Source organism: Geotrypetes seraphini, chromosome 3, assembly GCF_902459505.1.
Source record: "Geotrypetes seraphini chromosome 3, aGeoSer1.1, whole genome shotgun sequence".
Taxonomy (NCBI): Eukaryota; Metazoa; Chordata; class Amphibia; order Gymnophiona; family Dermophiidae; genus Geotrypetes; species Geotrypetes seraphini.
Genome location: NC_047086.1, coordinates 314,124,789 through 314,152,429, shown reverse-complemented (window position 1 = coordinate 314,152,429; position 27,641 = coordinate 314,124,789). Strand labels below are relative to the sequence as shown.

General features: G+C 43.5%; 1 protein-coding gene across 8 annotated transcripts in view; it reads left to right on the top strand.

Annotated features, from left to right (window-relative positions):
• ANKEF1 (ankyrin repeat and EF-hand domain containing 1) overlaps nucleotides 1–27,641 on the top strand; it is a 174,968-nt gene that overhangs the window by 105,716 nt on the left and 41,611 nt on the right. For all 8 annotated transcript variants that reach the window (XM_033939561.1, XM_033939562.1, XM_033939563.1 and 5 more), the window contains 4 exons: nucleotides 1,399–1,522; nucleotides 8,864–9,686; nucleotides 14,063–14,289; nucleotides 22,240–22,400. In XM_033939561.1, coding sequence (XP_033795452.1) covers nucleotides 1,399–1,522; nucleotides 8,864–9,686; nucleotides 14,063–14,289; nucleotides 22,240–22,400 — 1,335 coding nt within the window. The remainder of the gene's footprint in view (nucleotides 1–1,398; nucleotides 1,523–8,863; nucleotides 9,687–14,062; nucleotides 14,290–22,239; nucleotides 22,401–27,641) is intronic.

Below are 27,641 nucleotides of genomic sequence, written 5' to 3'. Positions count from 1 at the left end.
AAGCTTAAACAAAGCCCTCCCTCCCTCCGACGTCAGCGCTGATGTCGGGAAGACTTCCGTTCGGCTCTGTGCTGCAGGCATGGCAGGTAAGGAGAAGGAGAGTAGCCTCGCGGTTCGAGTGGCTACCAAGAGAGAGGGGCGGCCGCCCCGCCCCGGTTGCAGCACAATCGGCCAGGTTCCCTTACTTTTGTGGCACTTCCCCGACCGACCGATAACAGCCCGGGTCCGACAATCCTCCCTGCCCTGTAGCCGCGAATCTAAATACCTTCTTACAGCAGCTGTAAGAAGGTAATTTAGATTCGCGGTTAAGGGCAGGGAGGTTTGTCGGACCGGGGCTGTTGTCGGTTGGTCGGGGAAGTGCCACAAAAGTAAGGGAACCTGGCCGGCTGTGCTGCACCCGGGGCGGTAGAGAAGGTGTGCGGAAGAAGGGGTAGTCTTATACGGCGAGTATAACACAAAACTCTATTTTTTAACTAAAAGTTGGGGGGTCGTCTTATACGCCCAGTCGTCCTATACGCCGGCAAATACGGTATATGGACACAAGAAAAGAGGACATGTTTCGCATACACCAAATATAGCATTCCAGGAAAAGAACCTCATATCAACTGTGAAGCATGGAGGTGGAAGTGTCATGGTTTGGGGATGTTTTGCTGCAGCAGGACCTGGCCATAAAATCCACCATGAATTCTACCGTGTATCAGAGGGTGTTTGAGGAACATGAGAGACCATCTGTAAGAAAATTAAAGCTGAAGTGAACTGGACTCTGCAACATGACAATGACCCAAAAAATACCAGTAAATCCACCAATGACTGGCTGAAAACTAAGAAATGTAGAGTCCTGGAGTGGCCAAGTCAAAGCCCTGATCTTAATACCATTGAGATGCTGTGGGGTGATTTAAAAGGGCTGTGCATGGAAGAAACCCCTCAAACATCTCACAGCTGAAAGAATTCTGCACTGAGTGGGACAAACTTTCCTCAGGCCGATATCAGAGACTAGTAGATGGCTACAAGAAGCATCTCATTGCAGTTATTTCAGCCAAAGGGGGTAACACTAGCTATTAGGATGTAGGGTGTCCTAATTTATTCCTCAGTTAGAATACACAATTTTGTGGATTTCTTTTGTATCATGAGTAAATCAAGTAAAATTTTTGTTGTTTACCTGCAATTACATCACTTTCTTTTCCAGAGATAAATTTAAAAAAAAGGTTTGACATCGATATGCGAACATTTCTTAAGAAAGAACTGAATATTTCATGGGGTGTCCTAATTTTTTCACATGACCCTATCTATCTATTCTTCCCACAAGAATTTAGACTTTATAAAAGTAAACAAGGTCAAAATTTAATCTTGTTAATACACATGGAGGGTAATTTATTTTTTTAATGTTCTTAAATATAGATACTGAAAATTCTTTCTGGTTATGGCGGCATTATGGGTGTAATTGCTATGGATGGCACCACAGCACTTCATCACGCTGCAAAAGGAGGATTTAATGAGTGCTGCAGATTTATAGGTCAAAGAGGTAATGATCTTTATTTTTCAAATATGTTTTATACTATTATTCAGAATATATTTAATGTTGCTCTGTTTTGTTGTAATTTGCTCTGATATGCTTTGAGGGATGTAAGTATACTTGGCTATTGACTCATTTGTTAAGGAGGCTGAGGTAGAGAAACAGGTAGAGCAAGAGTGGTTGGCTCTTGAGTGGCACATAAAACAAATAACACACTATATATAACAATATACAGACAATGATATTGATAAACTACTTAAATATAATTATGTATGTTAAAAAAATGCAATTTCTCAATTAAGAAGCTTAATATTCAGCCAAAAATGAAAATAATAAATAAAAATAAATCATTACCAAATGCAATAAAATGAAATACATATTAATTAATTACTCCAGGAAAGTCTACAAACTATGTCAACATATACATAATGAAAGCTTTTTACAAATGAGCATGCTGTATGATGATAAAGGTCACTGAAAGATAATTATAATATAGCCTATTTGTCCTCATTACATTTTAATGTCATACCAATTTTTGATATTTAACAAAAATATGTACAAAAACATACCTTGACATTTGTTAGGAACTTAAGAGACATCACTTCTCTTATCTTGTGGTTTGAATGAACTATTGGACAACAAATAGACTTTACATTAAGGGCCTCTTTTACGAAGCCATTTAGTGCGGGCCGCTGCGGTAACATCCTCGAAGCCCATAGAGATTTAAAAGGCTTCGGGGCTGTTGCTGTGTGGCAGCTGCTAGCTCGGCTTTGTAAAACAAGCCCTAAATGTGGAAATATAAATAAAAAGTGGAATATGAAAATCGAATGGAATGAAAAAAGGAATAGAAGAAAAAAGAGGGGAAAAAAGAAAAATAACAAAATATGGAAAAAACTGAGAAAAATTTAGTTTCATATCTCAATGTATTCTTGCTTTTTAATAAATTAGAAAAAAATCAAGTATTATGAAAGAAAGCTGTAAAAAAAATAAAAATGAATCAAACTTACTAATATTAATATTTTTTGTGTGTGAAAATTTTTTTGTAAAAGGTTAAAATGCTTTAATGATTAAAAACATCTATAAAACTATGCAGGATAATGGAACTAGATAAGACAATCATAAAGGAAATATGCGTGATATGCTGTGTCAAATTTAAACCACTGGAGGTACTTTTAACCGATTCCCTAAAAGGATTGCCATATGTATTTAACTAAAAGATATTAAAACTTTGAAAACTACATAGTGGTTACTCATAAACCCAACTGCCGTTTAAAAAATAGCTAGAATAAAAATAATCTATAATAATAAAATGCTAAGCGCGTATGCACACTCTTGCTGCGTGTTCTCTGAGATCTGATCTGTCGGGATGTGGCCACAAGAGTGTGCATGCGCGCTTACCAGCATCTCTCTCTCTCTGGCAGTGGGCTTGAACACTTCCAATTACCTGACAAAGTTCATTTTTTAGCTCAAGCCGCCGCCGTGGCTCCTCTCTCGAACCGTACCAGGCGGGGATCGAGAGAGGAGCTGCGGCGTCAGCTTTGAGCTAAAAAATGAACTTTGAAAGCGGGCCGGGGACCGCAGCCAGCCGCCAATCGGGTGCACATTGATCGTTCCCTGTCCCTGCTGGGTTCTCTTGGGGAGTGGGGAAACCTGAATTCTGTAATATTGTATCTGATCTCTGAGGTTCCTATTGGGGTGTCTCACTCTTAGGTCCCCCAGAGTAGGTTACTGGCATGTTTGCGCTCTGATCTGTTGTCTATCCCTGCTGGGTTCTCTCAGGGTATCTGCACTCTAATCTGCTGTCTGAGCGTATGGATCCCTATCAGAGATGTCTGCATTCGGTGATCTGCCCTTTCTGTCCTACCACTCATATCGGAAGAGACATAAGGCACATGCCTGCTCCAATTTCCCCGGGGGGGGGGGGGGGGGGGAAAGGCGCACGATGGCGAGGAAGGAGTGGGAGCAGGCCGCAGAGGCTGTTGGTGCCTGCAGGCCATGGCGGCTTGAGGTGGAAGGCAGACAAAAAAGAACGGAGGTAAGGGTTGCTGCTGGACATGGGAAGAGGTGCTGATGGAGGGGGGGCAAAAAAAAGGAAGGGAGGCCTACTGCTGGACAGGGGGAGTAGAAAAGAGGTGCTGCTGGACAGGGGAAGAGGTGCTGATGGAGAGGGGGCAGAAAAAGGAAGAGAGGCCTACTGTTGGACAGGGGGAGCAGAAAAAGGAAGGGAGGCCTACTGCTGGACAGGGGGAACAGAAAAGAGGTACTGATGGACAGGGGAAGAGGTGCTGATGGACGGAGGGGGGCAAAAAAAGGAAGGGAGGCCTACTGTTGGACAGGGGAAGAGGTGTTGATGGACAGGGGAGCAGAAAAAGGAAGGGAGGCCTACTGCTGGATAGAGGGAGCAGAAAAGAGGTGCTGATGGACAGGGGGGGCATAAAAACGAAGAGAGGCCTACTGCTGGACAGGGGGAGCAGAAAAGAGGTTACTGCTGGACAGGGGAAGAGGTGCTGATGGACAGGGGGAGCAGAAAAACGAAGAGAGGCCTAGTGCTGGACAGGGGGAACAGAAAAGAGGTACTGCTGGACAGGGGAAGAGGTACTGATGGACAGGGGGGCAGAAAAACGAAGAGAGGCCTATTGCTGGACAGGGGGAACAGAAAAGAGGTACTGCTGGACAGAGGAAGAGGTACTGATGGATGGGGGCAGAAAAAGGAAGGGACATGGGGAGCAGGAAAGTGGTGCTGCTGGACAGGGAGGAGTTAAAACAAAGGGAGAAGGGCTGCTGCTGGATAAGGGGAGCAGTGAAGGGGTGGTGGTGGACACAGGGGAGGTAAAAGGAAGGGAGAATGGACAAGGGGAGCAGGCAAGGGGTGGGGGTGGACAGCCGAGGAAAAAGAAAGACAGAAAGAAAGAAATACAACAACAGGCTAAGGAGAGAGAGAGAAAGAAAGAAAGACACACACACATATTCTAGCACCCGCTAATGTAACGGGCTATAAGACTAGTATATATATATATATATATATATATACTTTATGCATAGCAATAGACTTTTTAAACTATTTATTTTCTTGTGCTTGAATATCTCTTGTTTGGGCTTTCAGGTACACACAAACACAGTTAGGGACCTTTCTGCAAATTTATCCCACAACACAAATGATTATCAGTGTCATAAGACTGTCCATCAGAAGAAAGCAGACAACTCCCAATGCACAATAAAATCTAATTACTGTAAATACAAAAATGAACTTCAGCAGCATAGAACCTATTGCTATCATTATGCTAATGCTACTAATGAGATAAAGAAGCAAATCATAATGGATTTCTTCCTGACCTCAATCATTGTGAAACAAAGATTCAGTTATTGGAGAAAGTGCAAAACCATCATCTATAATAACATAACGCTAAGCGCGCATGCGCACTCTTAACGCCATGTTGCCTGATCTGTAGTTCCGTGGTCGGCAGAGTGCGCATGCGCGCTTACCACGCATCTCTCTGTCTCGTAGTGGGCTTGCGGCTCTGGCCAGACAAAGTTCATTTTTTTGTTCAAAGCCTCCGCCGCGGCTCCTCTATCGAAGCTCACCAGAGTCGGAGAAGACTTCCAACTCTGGCGGGGATCGAGAGAGGAGACGCAGTGTCGGCTTTGAACTAAAAAATGAACTTTGTCTGGCCGGAGCTGGCAAGCCCGCTGCGAGATAGAGAGATGCGTTGCCAAAATTCAGTCTTAGGAGTCAAGCTTACGTCTGACCGGCTCCCTTACTGCCCCTCCCTTCCCTTCCTGTGGTCCCGACTACAAACCTGCTGATTCCAGCAGCGTGTGCCGCACTCTACACACGCTGCTTCGGGGCCTTCTACTGCCCTGATTTGCTCTGCTGTGTCTCTGATGATGTCATCAGAGACGTGCCAGAGTAAATCAGGGCAGTAGTAGGCCCCGAAGCAGCGTGTGTACAGTGCTGCACACGCTGCTGGAATCGGCAGGTTTGTCGGGACCGCAGGAAGGGAAGGGGGGCAGTAAGGGAGCCGGCCAGACTGCGGGAAGAGAAAGGGGAGGTAGGGGAAACGCTGCTGCTGCACAGGGAAGTGGGGGGAGAGAAATGCTGCTGCATAGGAGGCAGGGAGAGAGACAGATAGAAAGAAAGACAGACAGTGGGAGGAAGGGAGACAGAAAGAAAAGAAGAAAGACACAGGGGCAGGGAGAGACACAGAAAGACAGACAAGACAAAGGGGGCCAAGGAGAGAGACAGACAGACAGAAAGAAAGAAAGACAGCGGGAGTGAAAGAGAGACAGAAATAAAGACAAACAGACATATATTCTAGCACCCGTTAATGTAACGAGCTAAAATACTAGTTATTACATAATATATCACAAAAGAGCTAAAATGAAATAGGTATAATTTCAACACGAAAATGCCACAAGTGAAAATAAATCATTAAAAATCAATTTGCTTTTGACTGTACAAATTTTCTTAAGAAATATAAATGATGCTGCTACCACTAAATTTTCTTGAATCCACGTGACAGATCCAAGTCTTTGTACCTTTTAAAGTTGGTACAAGAAAAGTGGCACATGCTCCACTTAATGAAAATAATAATGTATCCACTGCGCAACATCAAATTATATCTACAACCTTGTATGCTTGTGATGTATGAAGTTTTAAATTACTTATTGTTTCCACAAGATACTATCGCCTCTGTGTTAACATAATATGGGAGCACTTACTGGGGAATACATTAAACTCAGCAATCGTCGCTAAACCTGTTTTCACAACTTTAGCAACGATCACTGGTATCAAACCAATGCACAAAACGGCCCACCAAGTGTTTTTCCCCTCGATCACCCATTTTCCGATCCGGCCATGCAAATTAGATAAAATCCCATGCAAAATAACCAAGCAATTGATGAACTAACATCACTTGGCTATTTTGCATGGGGTTTTAGCGATTGTAAAAACTGATTGCTCTAGACCTGTCGGTAACTGTGTTACCGACAGGTCTGTCTGGGGTTTTTTTCCCATTTTTTTCAATGGCACAGATATTTTGCGTATGTTACACACGCAAAATATCTGTCCTATAAAAAAAAAATAAAAAAAAGTCCCCCACCACCGCCCCTGGCCCTTCCCAATGAGCCCTGACAAACGCGGCCTTCCACGAGCCACTTTCCCCAGAATGCAATAAACTGGCAGGATGTCAACTCCCTCCTGCCACCGAGCACCCCCCAACCCCCCCCCCAAATGATAGGAGGGATGCCCACTCCCTCCTACCATCGGAGGTCCCCCCACCATTCCCTGCCACCCTAAAAAATGGCAAGAGGGATGCCCACTCCTTCCCATCACCCAAGAAAAATGGCAGGACCTCCCACTGAACTTCTGATGTACCTTTTTAAATGACGCACCTTCCCCTTTCTGGTGCATTGTGTGACACGGGGAGTGGCAAAAGGCCCTGATTGGTTCAGTCACCTAAGGCTCCTCTCAAGGGGTGGCACATTAGATGTCTGAATCAGTCAGGCCTTATACACCTCCCTCTGTATCCAGGATACTGAAGGAGGAGCCTAAAGCCCTGATGGTCAAATCAATTGGTCAAGTCAATCAGGGCTTTAGGCGTGACCAATCAGGACCTTAGGCTCCTCTCTCAGTATCCTGGATATAGAAGGAGGTGCCTAATGCCTGATTGACTCAGACACCTAAGGCTACCATGGCTACCATCGCTACTGACTGAGTATCACCGCTTCAAACCTAATGCCCCCAGCCAAGAGTGTGTGCTCATTCCAACCCTCTCCCCACAACATTTGATGTATACACCCCAATGCTTTTCCCTTATACTGTAAATGCCCTCTGTCCTCTCCCCTCCCAGCAGTATACTGTATATGCACAATTAACCATGTACCTCTAAAATGTTATGATTGTATTGTTTCTACCCTACAATTAGAATGTACCATTACCCCTGTACCCCAAACACTGTGAATGTACTACTGTGACCCTTTCTGAGCTCCTGGGTAGGACGGGATATAAAATGGAAATAAATAAATAAAAATGATGCACTGGGGAGGGGAAGGTGCATCATTTGGGATTGGTGACCAAAGCAGGAGCCTCTGTGCGGGCTTCCTGCTTCCAACATTTAATAAAGTTATGTCGGAGGTTCAGGGGGAGGTTTTAGTTGGGGTGGGGGGGCGTGTAGTGACAGGAGAGAGTGGGCATCCTTCATGCCATTTTTTTTTGGTGGCAGAGGATGGTGAGGGACCTCTGATGGCAGGAGAGAGTTGACATCCCTCTTGCCATTTTTTGGGGGTTCGGGGAGTTGCGGGAGGCCTCTGGTGGCAGGAGGAAGTAGGCACCCTCCTACCATTTTTGTTGGCATGGGGGGTCATGGTGCCCTAACAGCAGTGAGAGGAGGGTGCTTCCCATCATTGCTGTTAGGGCTCTGTGCATGTGTCAATCACTCACTGAGTGATTGATCGGTTGTGTTTGCAAGAAAATGATTTGCACCTCCATGCAAATCATTTGCATGCAAACTTGATAGCACATCGATCGCTGCTGGAGAATCAGCCAGAGAATTGTGTAACAGTGATCGAGTTGCTATATTTAGTGCATCTAGCCCTTACTGCCTCCTACTGAAGAGGTGCTAAGTGCTTACCATGCGCTAATGTGAAGGTGCTGGCTGGTTAATGCTTCTGCACCTATTGTCTGCCCATGACATAACCCCCTCCCAAAAATATTTTTAAAAATAGATAACGTGCGAGTTATCACACACTAGCAGGCAAAATACTGCAAAATGCTTTAAAGCATTTTCGGTAGCCTGATTTTCATGTGTTAAGTGTATGTTAGGGCTTACCACTCTAAAAAAAGGGCTCCATGATGCTTTTTGGATTATTCCGCATTAAGGTTTATGGTATGTAATGATTAAATATTTGAATATGCATAAGATTGCCAGATTTTGTCATCCTTTTTTGTGGCCCCGCCCTGTTCCGCCCATAGTCCTGCCCTTTTCCGCCCCTCAGCCCTACACAAACCCTGCCTCTTCGGGGCCACGTTCGGAGGGCATCAACGCATGCGTGGATATGATCGATGATGTCACGTACATGCATGTTACATGCATGTTACATCATCGTGTCGCAGATGCCTGCTAAACGTGGTCCCAAGCTCAATGGTTTTCAAAACCTGGACAAAGTGCCCTGTTTTGAAAACCCATCCAGACGCCTGGACAGTCCTCTATAAAGAGGACATGTCTGGGAAAATATGGATGTCTGGTAACCCTAAATATGCAGCTCTTTAGTACTTTGAAATCAAGATGTTTGTTAAATTTTGTGCCTCATTTTTAAATGTTAATCCTAGTAACTTGAAGTTGTATTTCATAGGTTGTGATCCCACTTGGAAAAATCTATTAAAGCAGACACCAAGAGCTGTGGCAAAGGAATCTGGTTTCAAAGCAGCAGGAAAGGAACTTCGCAAAGTGGAACGCCTCTTTGCTAAATTCTCTAAAGCCGGAGTAAAGAATCCCAATCCACCATGGGCTATTGCGCTGCATGACTGGTCGTTTGAAAACCAAGCCAGCCTTCGTACGGCATTTGAGGAAGTGGATAAAGGGGGTGGAATTATAACTCAAGAGGAATTTGCCTTTATTCTGCAGGAGCAGCACGCTCCTGTAACCCAAGAACAGATACTGACTCTTGCACTGCTTCATGAGAAAGGCCGCACAGGAACCGTCAGCTATGAAGACTTTCTGAAAGGTTCAAAATATTTGCAAAAGGCCTTCTTAATCTCCTCTTATGGACCCAAAAAGAAAAAGGGCAAGAAAGGCAAGAAGGGGAAAAAAGGCAAATTTGCTTTACTGTTGCCAATTTGTACTATTTCGGAGTCTTCACTTGCTCGCAGGAAAGATGGTGGACCTCCACAATTTATGATTGAATCTTTGCGCAGTATTACAGATCCCATTCGCTTTGATCGTGATCACCCACCTGAAAATCCCTTAGAGGATGACTCAGCCTGGTATATGGAAGAACTAGAAAAATCATATTCTAATATTGGTTATATTATCAAGGCAGGAGATTTAAATTCTCTGAAGAATGCATTTGACGAAGGAGTGCCTATCGATGTGAAAGATTTGTTTTATAAAACTCCTCTTATTCTTGCATGTGCTTATGGAAACATGGAAATTGTGAAATTTCTTTTACAAAAAGGGTAAAGTTGATATTTTTTCCATATGTATTGTGTATAAAAGAAAAAAAAATTCTATTGGTAAAAAAATAGTTGTAGGACAGATTTGTCCAACATTGGTCTTTGAGGGCCGCAGTCCAGTTGGATTTTCAGGATTTCCTCAATGAATTTGCATGAGATCTACTTACATGCACTGCTTCCATTGTATGCAAATAGATCTCATGTATATTCATTTGGGAAATCCTGAAAACCTGACCTGGTGAGGGCCGAGTTTGGACACCTCTGTTGTAGAATATTTAGATAGTTAAGAGAATTTTTGATTTCTGCAGAAAGATAAAGAGATTAGGCTCTTACAGTACCTTGCTAATATCTTTTCTAGTAGATAGGTGTGTCATTCTAGACAATTTTCTCCCCATGCTTGTAAGCCATACAGAAAGAATCCATTCCAGGTTTTCAACTCCTCCTCCATCTCCAGAGGGCTTTACTTCAGTTTCTACCAAAGCAGGCAACAGCCCTATATAGGAACACATAAAAAGGAGGGGTATGGGGAGACTCCGCGAACTACAAATCTGTTCTGCTCTGAAAGTATAATAAACATGTTAAACATTTTAATTGAACAAGCGAAACATTGAAATAACCATACCAATCAGAAACATTTATGGAGCTCAAACGGTCCCCCAATGTACTATAATAATATATTATTATCCATATTCGAGGTCTGACTGACATCAAAATCTCAGTTTTGACTCGAACTTTATGATTGAGACAGTAAATAACTGACAAAGTGAGCTTCCAGAATAATACACCTATCTACTAGAAAAGATATTAGCAAGGTAAGAACTAGAGAGTGACACAGTGATAAAATTTATCACCATTCCTGTCCCTGCAGATAACCATGGGAAACAATCCCATGTTTATCTCAACCTCAGTTCTTCCACACCAGGGGTGTCAAAGTCCCTCCTCGAGGGCCAGAATCCAGTTGGGTTTTCAAGATTTCCCCAATGAATATGCATGAGATCTAGTAGCATACAATGAAAGCAATGCATGCAAATAGATCTCATGCATATTCATTGGAGAAATCCTGAAAACCCGACTGGATTGCGGCCCTCGAGGAGGGATTTTGACACCCCTCTCTACACCAGCATTCTTCAATGCAAGGCTTGAGAGTCAGTGATTGTGCCCTTTCATACTCTGATTTTTCCCTTTCTTCTTAAAGAATGACATGGAGATGGTTTCCCAGTTATCCCTGTCATTCTCTAGTAAGAACCTAATCTCTTTTTCTAGTGCAATAAGTGTGTCCATAGGGAGTGGAATGCTTTTTTGTTTGGGGGTCCCAAAAGCTCCGCCCTAGCCCTAGAAGGATCCTACGGCATGATGACTCCCCCACCGACCTTCTTAAGTCACTGTAATTTTGAATCTTTGGCCAGCTGCTGCACAGCGTCATTCTACAGCAATGCTGTGTGGTGGCTGCCCAAAGATTTAAAATTACAGGGGTAGGGAGAAGGTGGGGGTGGAGGAGTAGAACCATAATTGACTCTTCTAACTGCCAATTTTTAGGGAGGCCATGGCCCTGTGGCCTCCCCCGTTCTGACACCTATGAGTGTGTCATTCTGAACAGTAGAGACGTAAAAAAGCAGTTCCAAAAATCTACGGCAGGACCTCTGCACCAACTTGTAACACTGAGGACCTAAAGATGGTGTCCTCCCGTGCTGCTACATCCACTCCACAGGTGTCAAAGTCAGTCCTTGAGGGCCGCAATCCAGTCGGGTTTTCAGGATTTCCCCAATGAATATGTATTGAAAGCAGTGCATGCAAATAGATCTCACGCATATTCATTGGGGAATTCCTGAAAAACCGACTGGATTGCGGCCCTCGAGGACCGACTTTGACACCCTTGATCCACTCTGTAGAACTTGGAGAATGTATGCAGAGTGATTGCTGCCCTACAAATCTCGAGAGAGAGAGAATAAAAAAGCACTGGATTCACATTGAGGATGAGGGACATAATGCTGAGATTAGACTGGAAATGAAGGCATAGGGAATTTCAGACCTGTTTATGTAAATATAGTCAATTTATCATTCCAGCTATTACTTTTTCAATCATTTTTCTACATGACAGTCAATAATTCACCTTATATGACCATGCTATTTGCAGCAAAGAAATTCTGCTGGAGTTTCTGATACGCTTATTTATTATTTTCAATAAAAGGTAATGAAAGCTGCAAATGGTAAGTATTCATAAACGCAGAAAGCTTACAGTGATCAAAGTTTAATGCCATACTGCAAAAGAAACATTTAGACAAAATGATGGTAGTCGTAGAAACACAGTTAATGAAGGATTATCTAATCTAATCTAATACACAATTTATCTACCGCATTAGTACCAGCTAGAGACAAGATATTTTATTGGAGAATCAAATATAAAATCAAGCCCGACATGACCTGCTTCAGGGGCAAAGCATTACATTATGGTGTGAACCGTTCACTGTCTGGCAGAGAACCTCTGGAGTTTGGAGGTTCTGTATGGCTTATGGTGAAGTGAAAGGTTCACACCATAAGGTAATGTTTTGCCCCTGAAGCAGCTCTTGCTGGGCAAAACATGGCCATGTCAGAATTGATTTTATATTTGATTCTCTAACAAAATGGCTTCTCTATTAACATAACATAAACCTTTATTTACAGCCCGCTGAGCCTTACAATTCATAGTGGCTTACAAAAATATAAATCTGACTTCATTAAGTACAGTAATTGAGTCTGCCTCTACGATTGCCATCCAGTGCCAGTATTTAAACATGGAAGTGGGAATTTTGTGATCTTCATGTAAAAGTGGCAGCACTTATACGTATAGTTACTCAGTCTCATAAAAACCACAAGTAAAAGTGACAGTAATTAATATGGGATGCCATTAAAGGGTTGTTTTTTTTTCTATCACTTGAGGTAGAAATAAAAAGGGGAAGAAGGCAGTTTACTCTCTTACCCCCTTCTTTACTAACACGTAGCACGTGTTTTTGTGCCAGCAGCGGCGATAACTGCTCTGACGCTCATAGAATATGAGCGTCAGAGCAGTTACCGCCGCTACTATGTGTACCTCTGAGCCAATGGGAAAATATATTTAAATATACATGTATCCTCACTGTATGATGGGAAATATGTGTATAACCTTTCAGTCTGACCAAACCAAGTCCCCAACCATCTACCTGTATAAATAGTGGTTTTCTGAAATCACCATTTACACATGTGGTATATCTACAGCCAGTCTGTTGTCGTTATATGTTTACATTATACTATTGGAGGCCACTAAAATAGGAGAGATCTAGTCTGTAGCTTTCTTATTCATCAATAGAGATGGCAGTATTTTGGATGAACTGTAAGGGCTCCTTTTACTAAGGTGTGCTAGTGTTTTTAGCGCACGCACAAGATTAGCGTGCGCTATAGTACGCGCTAGCTGAAAAATTACCGCCTGCTTAAAAGGAGGCGGTAGCGGCTAGCGCGCAGGGCATTTTAGCGCACACTAAGCGCTCACTAAAACCGCTAGCCTTAAATGTTTCCGTTGATATTTTGGCAGCCCACAATGTAAACTATTACAGTGATCTTTTATCCTACTTATCTCAAAAGTCCAAATCAGAGTTGCCAATTAAATTTCCATTATGAGTTCCATGCACAACAATCAAATGCAAGGTGCAATATGTAAACAAGCAACTTACCTAAACATTATGGAACACTGAGCGGGTAAGCACACTTGCAAACTCCATGCTTAATCCTGAGCTATCCTCTCCACCACCACTTCTCAATCCCCAACTAATGCCCTCTTTCCCAGTGTACCTTTTAAAAGTTGTATTTCTTCTATATACTTCCCACCTGAGCAGAAACAGGAAGCTGCGTCAGATAGAAGGCTGTTGGGTCAGCACAAACAGTGTGGGCAAATTGCTGCTAGCTGCTGGAGACCTATGCAAGGAAATAACAACTGTTAAAAGGTCCACGAGCTGGGGGGTGGGGGTGGGGATGGGGGGTGGAGGCAGAGACATATTCCAGACTAAGGTAGGGAGGAAAAAGGAAGGAAAATTAAAATGCTCAATATAACAATGTTAATGTTACTGTACTGTCTTTACTGTGCTGGTGGAAAGACATGAAATAATAACCTAGTAGTGACAAATTAGTTACAATGACAACCCAACCCCCCCCAAATCCTCTAATACAGTTTAGCTTACAAGGAGGAAAAGACCTCAACAGTGAACAGTACTTAACATTATTTTCACTTTATTTTTGGATGTGATTTATGTTTATTGCCATTAAGACTCCAATATAATTTATTGGTCTTAAAAACTCCCTTGGTTTTTGTGATTTCCACCTGATAGGCTTATGAATAATCATTTTATGTTCCAAAATTTTTTTTTTCATAGTGCTAATGTAAATGCAACTGATAATTTTGAATGGACTCCTTTACATCATGCCTGCCATACGGGTCAACAAGACATTGCTGAGCTTCTGATCATGCATGGTGCCAAAATCGATGCGGTCGCAATGAATGGGGCAACACCACTGATGAGAGCAATTGAAAGTTGCAGGCTTGACTGTGTTCACTTTTTACTCAGAAAAGGTGCTAATGTTCAACTGGTCAACAAAAAAGGTAAACAATTGACTGGTACTATGTTCTAGAAGTTATAGTTTTTAGTTTATATCTCGCTTTATACAAAGCAGGGCATAGCAAATACATGCATAATAATATAGCAACATCACTCACCCAAACAATGAAAACAATAATTAGCATCCAGCGCTCAATCCTAAAACAAAATATTCAGTCCCCATACTTCATTTTGCTAAATAGATATATCTTTTAAATCATCATTTAAAAATTTGGAAATTTCCCTGCTGACGTATGTACAATGGAATCGTACTCCACACACAAGGTCCTATATATGAAAACACACTTGCTCTGGTGACTTGCAGCCTTAACTACCTCAATGCAAAGCCTCTTGCCTCAGTGCCTATCATGGCTAAGACTTTGGTCAGATCAAGTACTTTATTACTAAAGAAGGCTTTTGGATCATGAATTTAAGGGGCTCATAGTCAAAACTTTAAAACGTCCAAAAACCAGCCTAAGTCGGCACTTGGACGTCCTAATTAGAGAATGACATGGTGGCTGTTACCCGCGGCTAGTCACGGGTAGCCGTGGGTAACCCACCAAAACGGTGAGGGGGGAAAAGTGCTCACTGCAGGTATGGGGACAAGGCCATCCACCACCCTGTGGAGCAGTGAATGGCCTTGTCCCTGCAGTTAAGGGAGGGAACGCGCGCGGTCACCTCCCTCCTTCCTACCTGATTCTATCTATCTTCCTCCCTCCCCCTTACCTTCGGGGCACGTCTTGAGTATCTTCTTCACAAAGCCGTTGGAGCCAGCAAATAGAGTGTGTGCGGTTGCGTCAGAAGAGAAGCTTCCGCCCACACATGCACGCTACTGTTTGCAGGCTCTGACGGCTTTGAAGAAGTTACTCAAAATGCGCCACAAAGGTAAAGGGGAGGGAGGGAAATAGATAGATTCGGGTAGGTAGGAAGGAGGGAGGGAGGGGGCTGCGCGAGGGGTGCCGAAGGGCGGTGAGGTGGCGATAGGGAAGGGTGGTGGAGGAAAGGAACAGATGCTGAAGGGAAATGGGGAAGACAGAGTGGGGAGAAGACGCTGAAAGGACATGGGAAAGACAATGGGGAGAAGACGCTGAAAGGAATTGGGGAGCAGAGTGGGGAGAAGATGCTGAAAGGAAATGGGGAGCAGAGAGTGGGGAGAAGACGCTAAAGGAAATGGGGAAGAGAGATTGGGAGAAGCCACAGAAGGGAAATGGGGAACAGAGCGTGGGGAGAAGATGCTGAAGGGAATGGGGAAGAGAGAATGGGGAGAAGACGCTGGAAGGGAAGAAGACAGAGATGCCAGACTATGGGGGTGCAGAGGGAAGAAGATTGGGGGGTGAAGGGAGAGGCACAGTAACAGAGCAAATGGAAGACGCAGAGAGAAGACAAACAGTGGATGGAAGGAATTGAATGAGAAGATGAGGGAAGCAGAAACCAGACAACAAAGACAGAAAAAAATTTTCTATTTATTTATTTATTTTGCTTTAGGATAAAGTAGTATATTAATTGTGTTTATAAAAATTTATAATTTAAAAAATAATCACCTTATTTCCACATAAATAAACAACAAAATACTTTTATGGTCACACAGTGACTCTAGATTTCTAAGTGAACGCTCAGACCCATAACCAAACTCTAGTGAAAAATCACAGAGTCAGTTATAATAGAGACCATCACGGCAAGTTCACTGTCTCTGCCACCTGCTAATAACATACAAGGAAAAGTTAGGTAACTTATCTGAATGCAGGATGGCACTGCTGTTACTCTTTCACTGCTCCGGGTACATATTTAAAATACTAACGCATTGCAACTGCCATAAGCTGTTAAATCCCCCAACCCGGATTTCACAATTGGCTTCCTCAGGAGGGGCACTGCAAAGGAAAAACAATAACATTCTAACCACCTTTGTTTTCATCTGGGGGGGCAATCGGGAGGAATTGGAGCTTTTTCAGGTGGAACTTAATCAAATGGATCCTAATATTAAGCTCACTTTTAATATTGACAGTTATAGTGTTCCTTTTTTGGACATAAATGTCAAGAAACTGCTGGAAGGATCCACAGTACAGTTTTCCACTTCCATTTTCAAAAAACCCTCCGATTGTAAGAGACAGGATGTCAGGAGAGTCCTGGTGCAAATCAAGTAAGAAACTGCTAGATTTGGAGCACTGTTCAGTGATAAAATTTCTCACAAAAGAGAAATAGCCAAAGGAAATCCATGAACACATGACTGCAGTTTATGGTGAGTCTGCCCCATCATCCTATAAAGTGAAATTCTGAAGCAAGCAGTTTAAGTGGGGTAAAGAGTCCATTGAAGATGGCCCTCACACAGGATGGCCTGTGGAAATGTGCAAGAGAGTCGCAGATTTAGTTTTATCAAACAGATGCATTAAGGTTTCCCGAATAGCTGAAGAAATGGGCATCTCGGCAGGTACAGTTTGGAAAATAATTCTTGAAAAGTTGTGCATTCCAAGGTTAGTTAGTACAAGATGGGTTCCAAGAATCCTGACGCCATTTCAGAAGGCCATGAGGCTCCAGTGCTGTCAGAACTTTAAGATGCTCCTTGAAGACCAGGTGATTTTTTTTCATCATTTCATGACTGGAGATGAGACTTGGGTCTATCACAGAGTCTAAAATGGAGTCAATGCAGTGGAAGCACAAATCATCCCATCCTGCACCCCAAAAAAAGTTCAAGAAAGAAAAATCTGCAGGCAAAGTCATGGCAACTGTTTTCTGGGATGATGAAGGACTTTTGCTTCTGGAGTTCATATCACACAAGAGAACCATAACTGGGGAGAGCTGCGCCAACACAATTATTGCTTTGTGGAAGTCAATCAAGGAGAAAAGATAAGGACAACTTACAGAAGGCATGCTGCTTCTTCATGACAATGTGCCGGTGTAAATGTCACGTCAATCACAGGCTGACATCTGAGAATATGGGTTTCAGCAGTTGAACCATCAATTCTACAGTCCTGACCTGGCTCCCTCAAATTATTTCCTGTTCCGAATTTTGAAGAAATCTCTTCGTGGACAGCGGTTTCCAAGTGATGAAGACATCAAGGAAGCTGTGATCTTCTGTGTGACCTTCAAACCAAGTCATTGCAGGAAAAGTGGATGAAGTGTAAGGAGTTATTAGGGGACTATTCTGAAAAATAAAATGAAAATTTTATGAAAAGTCTTTTCTTTTCTACAGAGATAGATAAATCATTTAACACTTCTCATACACCCATCTATGGCATTAATTTTTAATATTCAACTTTCTTCAATTTTTATGCTTCCTTTTTCAAATCTATCTATTTTTTCATGTCTTCCCTTCCTATCTATCCATGTGCACCATGTCTTCCCTCTCTGTGCCCTTCTCCTCCCCTCCATCCATGTGTACCTTCTCTTTCTTCTCCCCTTTCCCATCTTTTCTTAAACAGTATTTTTCCATCTCTCTTCCCTTCCTCACCTCTCCTGTCCCTGTGTACCACCTCCTCCCTTTCTCTCCCCTTCAGTTCCATCACTGTAAAGCATCTCCTCCCTCTGGTGGTCTAATATCTTTCTCCTCTCCGTCCCATCATTTGGCATCTCTCTGTCTCTTTCTCTCCCCCTCCTGTAGTCCAACATCTCTCTCCTTCCCTTTCCCCCTTTTTGTGGACTGGTATCTCTCTCCTCTTGTTTCTTTCCTTTTTCCTCCCTACCTTAGTCTGGAATATCTCTCTCTCTCTCCATCCCTCCCCTCTCCAATCATCCAACATTTCTCTCCTTCCCTTACTTATCTTGTGGTCTGGTATTTCTCTCCTCTCCTTTCCTTCTATCCTCCTCCCTTTCATGCTGTCATTTCTCTCTCCTTTCCTCCCTTTCCAGTAGTCCGACATCTCTCTCCTTCCCTTTCCCCCTTCTTGAGGTCTGATATCTCTCTCCTCTCCTTCCCTTCCTTGGTCTGAAATCTCTCTTTCTCTCTCCTTTCCTCCCCCCTCTAGTAGTCTGACATTTCTCCCTTCCCTTTCTCCCTTCTTGTGGTCTGGCATCTCTGTCCTCTCCTTCCCTCCTCCCCCAGAAGTCTGGCATGCCTTTTCCCCTTCCATCTCCACTGTCCAGCATCCTTCTATTAACCCCCCCGGCGCGCAATCCCCCTGTGACCCTATGCATCTTCCTCCATTGGATCTGGTAGTTCCTCAACCTTCTTCTTCCCAGCAGCTGCTCTTTCACTCTTCGGGCTGCCCGCTGATTTCTTTAAGTTTCAAGTTTATTTTTTGATATCCTATAAATCAAATCATATCTAAGTGGCTTACAATACAAAATAATATCGAAAATACAAAATGAATATAAAATTATACAATAAGACAATATAAATGAAAGGGAAAAGAGGAAGAACTACAATCTGCAATAGAAAAGTAGGGGGGGGGGGGAGCTACACAAAAAGTTAGGTCTATATGCTCCAATAGGAGAACTCGGGAGTGCTGATATAATGATAGTTGATTGTAAAATACTTAAAGATATGCATAAGTGAATAAAAATGTTTTAAGATCTTCTTTTAAAAAGGTTAAATGAAATTTGTAATCTGATGATTTAGAAGCAAGTTCCATAATTCAGGTCCCTGAACAGAAAATATAGAACTGTGAAAAGAATCTAAAAAGATCTCTCTGAATGTAGGAACAATCAACTGATTGTGTTTAAGAGATCTAAGGGTTCAAGAGGGTAATGTAAGATGTCAAATATTTGCTTAGAAAAAAAGGAGCATCTGTAGAATTAATTTTAAAAACTAGTAAGATAATTTTATATGTAATATGATGCGATATAGGTAGTCAATGGGATGATTTGAGTAATGGAGTAACATGATCAAATTTTTTGTGACCAGTTATGTTTTAGAGTGGTATTTTGAACTAGTAGTAATCGTTTAAGTTTTTTACCTGTATATCTTTATATAATGAATTACAGTAATCTAAACTGCTAGTAACGAGAGCATGGATCAATACATTAATGGCTAAAGGTTGTAGTAGCAGATAAATAGAATGTATATGGTGTAAATTATATATAAAGTTCCGTATTACCGGAGATACCTGAGCCATATAAGAAAAAACTAAATCCAAAATTACACCTAATACTTGAGTTGCTGTAACATGTGGAACTGGTATATAATTTTTAAAGGATTAGATAAGATAGACTATAATTATTTTTTCTATAGAGCAAAGTTTTAGATTTTGATGGATTAATGACTAATTCATTATGAGCAAGCCAAGTTGTAAAATGTCAGGTCATATTGCTGCTGCCCCCCCCCCCCCCCAAATGGCAAAACCCGGAAAAAAAATGGCTACAGAAAAAGCAGCCCAGATGCCCAACAGGGCACCAAAAAGAAGACACATCTGGGGAAACCTGGACATATGGTAACCTTACTCATTTCCATTCTCTGTAGTGGGACTCTTTCAGATGAAACCAGGGTGTTGTGTTTCTTAAGGAATTCCGTTGTGTTTTCTTTAGACTTGAAAACCTGAAGTGTCTTTTTCTCCCTCAGGTCCTATATGGTTCCTAATGCTGATTCTTCCTACTCCAAAACTGCTCACCTCTCTCCAACACACTCTTCTCTCTTGCTTCTCGAAACTTCTAATCACTTCTCAGGTTGAAAACTCTAAATCTTTCAAAACAACCAATAGTAGCTCGCTGCTCTTGGCAGTGGGAGGAGTCTATGTAGTATATATTAGTGGTTCCCAACCCTGTCCTGGAGGACCCCCAGGCCAGTCGGGTTTTCAGGATAGCCCTAATGAATATGCATGAGAGAGATCTGCATATAATGGAGGTGCCAGGCATGCAAGTCTGCTCCATGCACATTTATTAGGGCTATCCTGAAAACCCGACTGGCCTGGGGGTCCTCCAGCACAGGGTTGGGAACCACTGGTATATACAGCAGCCTTGATGCTGTGCCTGCTTGCAGACATTCCTGATTTTTGAAAGATTCAGTCAATACAGCAATCTCCCTTCTCACACTCTTACTGTATAAGCTCATACTTATGCAATTATAATTACCAAAAGAAGATTCTTCAACGATAAGGTTTCTTCCTTGAGATGCTCCTTCCCTCCTTCAGTCTCTTACAACTCCCTAGTGCCCACCGATTCCACTCCCACCCTAATGGTCTCCAACCCTATCCCAGCTGACAGATCCTGGACCACCTTTGAGCGCGTATCTGAATCCCTGGTCCTCAATCTCTGCCTCAAACTGAAATCCTGTAATTGCTCCTTGGACCCATTCCCCTCCTACCTATATGAGAACATTCCCGCTCAGGCTATTTTTTCTATCACCATTCTCATAAACTCCGTCCTTCAGTCGGGCCATTTCTCCCCAGAAATGGGTCATATCGCCTTGAACCCACTACTGAAAAAATCTGACCTTGATCCTTCCATACCAACCAGCTATCGACCAATTGCAAATATCCCTCTCCTAACCAAGATGCTAGAGTCCATCATTTCTTCCCAACTCTCATCATACTTAGAGAGATTCTCTATTCTTTTACCCTATCAATATGGCTTTCGTCCTAACTTCAGCACCGAATCCCTACTGTCTTCCCTGATTTCAAGGGTTCAACAACTTCACTCTCGAAACAAGTTTGCCTCCTCCTACAATTTGACCTTTCCGCTGCTTTCGACGTTGTTCACCATGATATTCTTGTTTACCAACTCTCTGAGATAGGTATCACCTCCACAGTCCTAGGTTGGTTCTCTAAATTCCTCCGCTCTCGTTCTTACATTGTTAACATGAATGGTACCTCATCCTCCCCCTGGAAACCGAATTGTGGAGTCCCGCAAGGCTCTCCACTATCCCCTATCCTTTTCAACATCTATATGTCCTCCCTAAAACTCCTCCACCTATCCCCCCTTGAAACAATTTACACTTATGCAGATGACATCCTCGTCCTCCTCGAGACCGATTCGAACCTCACCGACATGGCTAAGAACATATCCTCTTGTATAATGAACCTACAATCCTGGACCCACACTGTGCAAATGAAATTGAATGAGTCTAAAACAAGACTTCTTTGGCTCGGTCCAAAACTAGATCACCTACCCACCTCCATCCCACTACCCTCTGGCTCCTCTCTGCAGCTTGAGTTCTCGAGCAAGGTCTTGGGCATCATCATTGATTCCATATTGTCCTTCAATGACCACCTCCAATCCTTGGTAAAAAAAATGCTTTTTCAGCCTTCACATGCTGAGGAAAGTTAGATCCTGCTTCCATCAAAAACATTTTACCCTCCTTGTCCAATCCATCATCTCTCCAGATTGGACTATTGCAACTCTATCTACTTAAGCCTAACTAAGAAAAACCTCCACAAACTCCAACGGATTCAGAATGCCGCGGCCAAGCTCATCTTCGCTAAAAGTAAATTTGACCATGTCTCCCCGCTCCTAGCCAAACTCCACTGGCTTCCGATAATCGCCAGGGTCCACTATAAATGCGCCTGTTTAGCTTTCAAAATCCTATATGGTATCTTCCCTCCCTTTATCCCTCTTTCTTGGAATTCCTCAAACCCTAATACCACCAGATCCTCCCACAAATTAAAACTATCCTTCCCCTCACTAAAAGGCATTTCCCACACAGGAAAGCTAGGGACCTCCCTCCACTTCAAGATCACTGAGCTCTGGAACAACCTTACCTCCCCTCTTCGGAACTTGAGCTCTCTCCAAGTTTTCCGCAAACATCTGAAAACCTGGCTTTTCTCAAAAAATGTAAGTCTCCCTCCAACTTAGGAACCAAGGAAACTCTTATATCTTGGCATCCCAAGTCCTCTAAATTTTCTTCACATTTTTACCTCTAACCCTCTGTTGTAGTTCCTTCCTATTTCTCCTACTGTAAACCGCGTCGAGCTCTATGAACGTGGAGATGATGCGGTATACAAACCTAAGGATTAGATTAGATTAGATTGCATGTCTGAAGTAATTTTTGTGACTTCTGATTCTGATTGTAGAATGTGTATTTTAAATAGGGCAAAATGCTTTGGATATTGCAATGGCTTATGCTGACTACAGATTGATTGATCTGATTGAGGCAAAGATTGAGAGCATACCAAAGCCAAAAGATGAGAAGAAAAAGAAAGAAGAGAAGAAGAAGAAACCAGGAGCCAAGCCTCAGACTCCTGTAGTAGAGGTATAGGATATAATAACTGATGACATTTCTATTCCTATTAGGAAACTGAAAGTATAAAATTAAATCCTGCTTTATATTGTGATTTTTCTAATTGAAAATATTAGAGATGCCAAGTAACCCAGCTCCAGGCTGGAGATATTTGAACAGTCCTGGTTTTGAACTTACATCCCAAAGCAGTGTGGGATTTCAGAGGGCAGAATCAGGCACTCGGATGGGGTGGTCAGAATTCAAGAACTGCCTAAAATCTCCAGCCTAGGACTGGGTAACTTGGCATCTCTGAAATACTAAAATGATTTCATTAATGAGTCTGATTTAGTGCCTGCATTGGAGGGAAGTTTTGAAAAATCTCTTATCAGGCTTGCTTGTTAAACTACCATATATAGTTGCCTATAGGTTGCAAACTTTATGACCATTTTTAAGGTCAAAAATATGTGTATGCGTGTGTGTGTGTCTATGGGGGGTCAGGTGACCTATACATAAATCTACCAGCATTTCCCTTTCTTTTCCTACCCATCCCCGCCCAGGGCTGGTGTTAAGACATTTTGAGGTCCCGGGCAGAAATTAAGGAGAGGGTCCCCTGATTCCCCTCTACCTTCCTGCCCCTGCCACCCCCCCCCTATTTCCCCACCAACCATTACTACCACACATAAAACAACTTTAAATTACTTCACAGACGAAAACAGTCAGAACTTCACTAAGTACACAACAAAGGATCACAAATTACAAATAGAAATATGAAGACCAAAATTTAGGGCTACCAGATTTTCCAAACGGTAGTGTTGCCCAATTTCCAATTTGAATCGATTCACTGATTCACTTCAGGTGAATCGATTCGAATCGATTCCTTTTTTTAAAAAAAGCACAAAAAACGGCCTCCCGATTCAGTGACTAACTCTCCCCCCTCGCCCCCTAAAGCAGGAGTGGCAGCGCTGCCTCTTGCTGTCCGTCCACTGTGGCTGTCACTCCTGCTTTAGGGGGCGAGGGGAGAGGGTCAGTGGGGAAATGCTGCAGCGTCCTCCAGCTTCCCCCCTGGCCTCCCGCTCTTACATAAATTACAGCAGCCTGCAGAGAGGATCGCCGGTGCAGTAGAGATCCTTGCAGGCTGCCATCTTCCTCAGCAGCATGTTCCTTCTGCCGCAATCCTGCCCCTGATGTCAAAGGAGGGGTGGGACCATGGCAGAGAAGACGTGCTGCTGAGGAAGACGACAGCCTGCAAGGATCGCTACATCACCGGCGATCCTCTCTGCAGGCTGCCTAAATTAGCTGAAACTTTGGGAAGTCAGGGGAAGCTGGGGGAACATGCAGGCCTTCGGGGGGGGGGGAATGCAGGCCTTCAGGGGGGCAGGCCTTCGGGAGAAGGGGGGCCCTGGTGTTGAAGTACACGGAGGGAGGGAGGGAGGGAAGGGGGGCTTCAAAGAGACGTGCATATACCAGACTGAGGGGGAGAGAGGGAAGAAATAATGGGTCTTAAAACAGAGGAGAGGGAAAGAAATGGACAATGGGATTTAGGGAGAGAAGTTGGACACAAGGGATGGTGTGGAGCGGGGGTGGGGGATTGAGATACTGGATAGGAGGGTATTTGGGAAGAGAAAGGGAGAGCTGGTGGACCCTGGGGTGATGGGGAAGGTTGGAGAGATGCTGGATGAAAGGGTAGTTGAGAAAATGAGAGATGGTGGATCTGGGGATGGTGGGGTCCATCGCTGCAGCTGTGGGGATGGAGATGAAAAAAAGGAAAGATGCCAGACCTCCAGGGGAGGGAAAGGGAAATGGAGGGGGAAGACAGAGATGGAAGATAGATGGTTAGCACAGAGAAAGAAGAAAGAAGGAGACCCTGGCAAGCGAGTTATCAGAAGAAAACCAGAGCTTGGGACCAACATGTTTTGAATAATGACCAGACAACAAAAGGTAGAAAAAATAATTTTATTTTCTGTTTTGTGATTAAAATACGTCAGATTTGAAATGTGTATCCTGCCAGAGCTGGTGTTAGACCACCAACATGAGCTAGGATTTAATAGAGAGGAAAAGTCTTTTTTGTTTATTTTGTTTACACCACAGCGCCAGTGTGGGTAGGAGATGGCAAAAGGGGTGGGTGAAGAGGTTTTAAATAAACCCACTAGGATGATTGAAAAAAACACCCAATTGGGCAGGAAAATCAAATTGAAAAAATCAATTAAATAGGATGAATCGAATCAAAATTTTTTTCCCTGAATCGGGCAGCACTACCAAACGGAAAATCCAGAGCCATTGCCCTGCCCCCAGGCCCACCCCATTCCGGCCGGCCAAGCCCAGTTCTGCCCCCAGGCCCGCCCCATACCCCGCCCCCATGACCTGCACAAGCAGCGAGCGACGTCAGGACGGCATTCCCGATGTCACTCATTGCCAGAAGCCTTTCAAAACCTGGACAAAGAGATGGGTTTTGAAAGACCGTCTGGATCCCTGGATCAAACAGAGGACATGTCTGGGGAAATCCGGATGTCTGGTAAGTGGTAACCCTACCAAAATTGAACAAGGTAAGTACTGCAGCTCTGGAGAAATGAAAACAGAAATGCACTTCCTTGTTCCGAACATAATACAAAGACAACTGCAACTTACATATCTCAAAACTAACATATTCCAGATAACAAATTAAAAATACAACACTTTTTTCTACCTTTTGTTGTCTAGATATTTTATTTTCCCATCATGTTGTCCCAGTTTTCCTTTCTGCTTATCATCTGCTAATTCTCCTTCCAGTGCAATGGGTATAGAGGTCCTGAACAGCAGGGTAGTCACCTTCAAATCACATGTTTTTGTAGAAGGTATCAATCATTTTATTTGGCTCTGCTATAATCCCTCAGTTTTTCTCTTCTGCAAGCATGTTCAGAAGGTATCTGATCTGCTGTGGTTTTTTGTTATATTTTTGGGTTATTTTTTTCCAAGATCTTGAGCCTTTCGGTGCTGCAGAGGTTCCCAGAGCTCCTGGGACAGCTCTGGTTGTGAGAGGACACTGATCTTTGGCGTAGAAGTCTGTAGCTAGCAGGCATCTCTGTTGTTAGAGTACCTGACTAGCCAGCCTGCTTTAACACTTAAAGTTGCTTGGGGACTCTTCCCTTTATAGTACAGCTCAACCCAGATTTTGTCTGAGGTTTGAGCACAGGCTGTGCGGGCCTGAGTCAGTGCTGAGGGCCAGATTGGGGCTGCATGGTTTCCTACCACTCTTGACGCACAAGGAGCTGTAGCGGTGAAGGTCTCAGCCCACCTTCACAGGTCTGACTGGCAGCCCGAAGAAGCATCTGGTTTTTGTATGCTTGACTGAGGCAGAAATCTTCTCTCATCCATAGCTACAGTGGCAGCTCTGGCTGTCCCAGCACAAGAGGCACATGTGAGGAATTGACTATTGCAGCCTATGGGGAAAATCGGGGTAGTCTAAAAAAATGCATTTTAGAGGGTTCCTAGGGCCAAATTGGGGGTCCCTTACCTCTAAAAACGCCTTCCCCCAAATTTTTGAGTTTTCTACCTTTTGTTGTCTAGATATTTTATTTTCCCATCATGTTGTCCCCGTTTTTAGTATTAGTGTTTTTAGTAGTGGCTGTCTTGGATTTCCTGATTTGGATTAAAAAGCCTCTATCTGCTTTACTATACCTCAATTTTGCAAGAAATCACCATAGATAGACTCCTTAAGCTCTGATACACTGGATTCATGCCAGATATGCACTGGATGGCCAACTGAGGATCATCCTTATTCCAAAGGTGGCGCACGTGAGGAAGTATGTGTGTGTGTGTGTGGGGGGGGGGGGGGGGGCGCAGGCTTATCCTTGTCTGATCCCTTGAGGGTGTTAGAAATACAGACTTGTCACTCTGTGGAGGGGCTAGAGCCTTCCCAAGAAGCTGCAAAGGCCAAGTTCACATCTGCAGCAAGAGGCATTGCATGGATGCCATATCCTCAGGGAGACAGAAGGAACATGCACAGGAGGCATCTTGCTCTCCTGTTCAGGTTTTAAAGCCAGATTTGGTCAGCCTGCACTGTGATGCATATTTGACTTATAAAAATCAATCCATCGGTTCTGTGCCTACACCGGTAGAGGCACAAAGAAGAGAGCCCTCCAGGAGCACAGAGTCTGCGAGAGAGAGCATAATCCAGTCCGGGCAGGACTGTGACGAAGGGAGCTTAGACTCAATACCTCCCTGCTCCCAAAGTGAACCTTCCATTTACAGGGGTTTGGATGCTCAGACGGTGTGATGGTCAACAGGCTGTGATGGCTCTGTACCAGGGAGGTGACCTGATAGTGCGCAGGCTTTTCAAGCTGGCGAGTCTGTTAGATATTGTCATTGAGGTGTTATAGGAATTGAAATTGAAGCCACCTCAGTCTGGCTGCACAGACTTCTGAGATGAGTGGGTCTAAGGCATAGTCCATATGTTTTCCTTCATATAAGAATGTTACGGTGCTCCTGGAGGAGCAGTGGACATCCCTGGAGGGACCATTGAGTGTAGCTAAAGCCATGTCAAAGCTTTACCCGATGGCAGTGGAATTTCAGCATCTGTTTATTATGTTATACTGAAAGTGGACTCCTTGGTAACACAAGTGGACTTCCCTCCCCAGTGAGAGGGGAGTAGTTCTTAAAGATGCACAGGGTTGTAGGTTGAATTCCATCCTCAAAAGGCAATTTGAGGCTTAGCATTGGGACTGAAAGCGATGGCAGCAACATCCTTTGTTACTCACACCTGTCATACTAGCAGGGGTTGATTATGTTGCAGTTGCAGATGCATTGTATGACATTTTTAGGGTCTTAAGCAGGATGTCAGCGTATTCCATTTCTGCTGGCAGAATGCTCTGGATCAGGCAATGGGCAGATGATTCCTCCTCTAAAGCCACATTTAGTAGGTTATCTTTCAGTGGACAAATGCTCTTTGGCAAGGGTTTGGATGATCTGATGGCCAGTGTAGCAAATTGTTGTCTTAAGTCCTTACTGGCTGCTTGCCCCAGGACCATCAGGAGGTCCGAGTGTGATAGTTTTCAGGGTTCTCAGCAGTTTTGCCAATACACAGGAGGGTCCTCTGAACAAAGAACCTACCAGAGGTCCAAGCAGAGGTTTGGGGCTCCAGATGCCATCAATCCTCTGGCTCCCACCCTTCAACAGCTTCCAAGAAACAACAATTATGCCAGGTTGATAGCCGTCACTCTGCAGATTGGGCGGGGGGGAAGATTTGCTTAGACCAGTGGGTGTTAGACATAATTTGAGAAGACTACACACTCAAGTTAT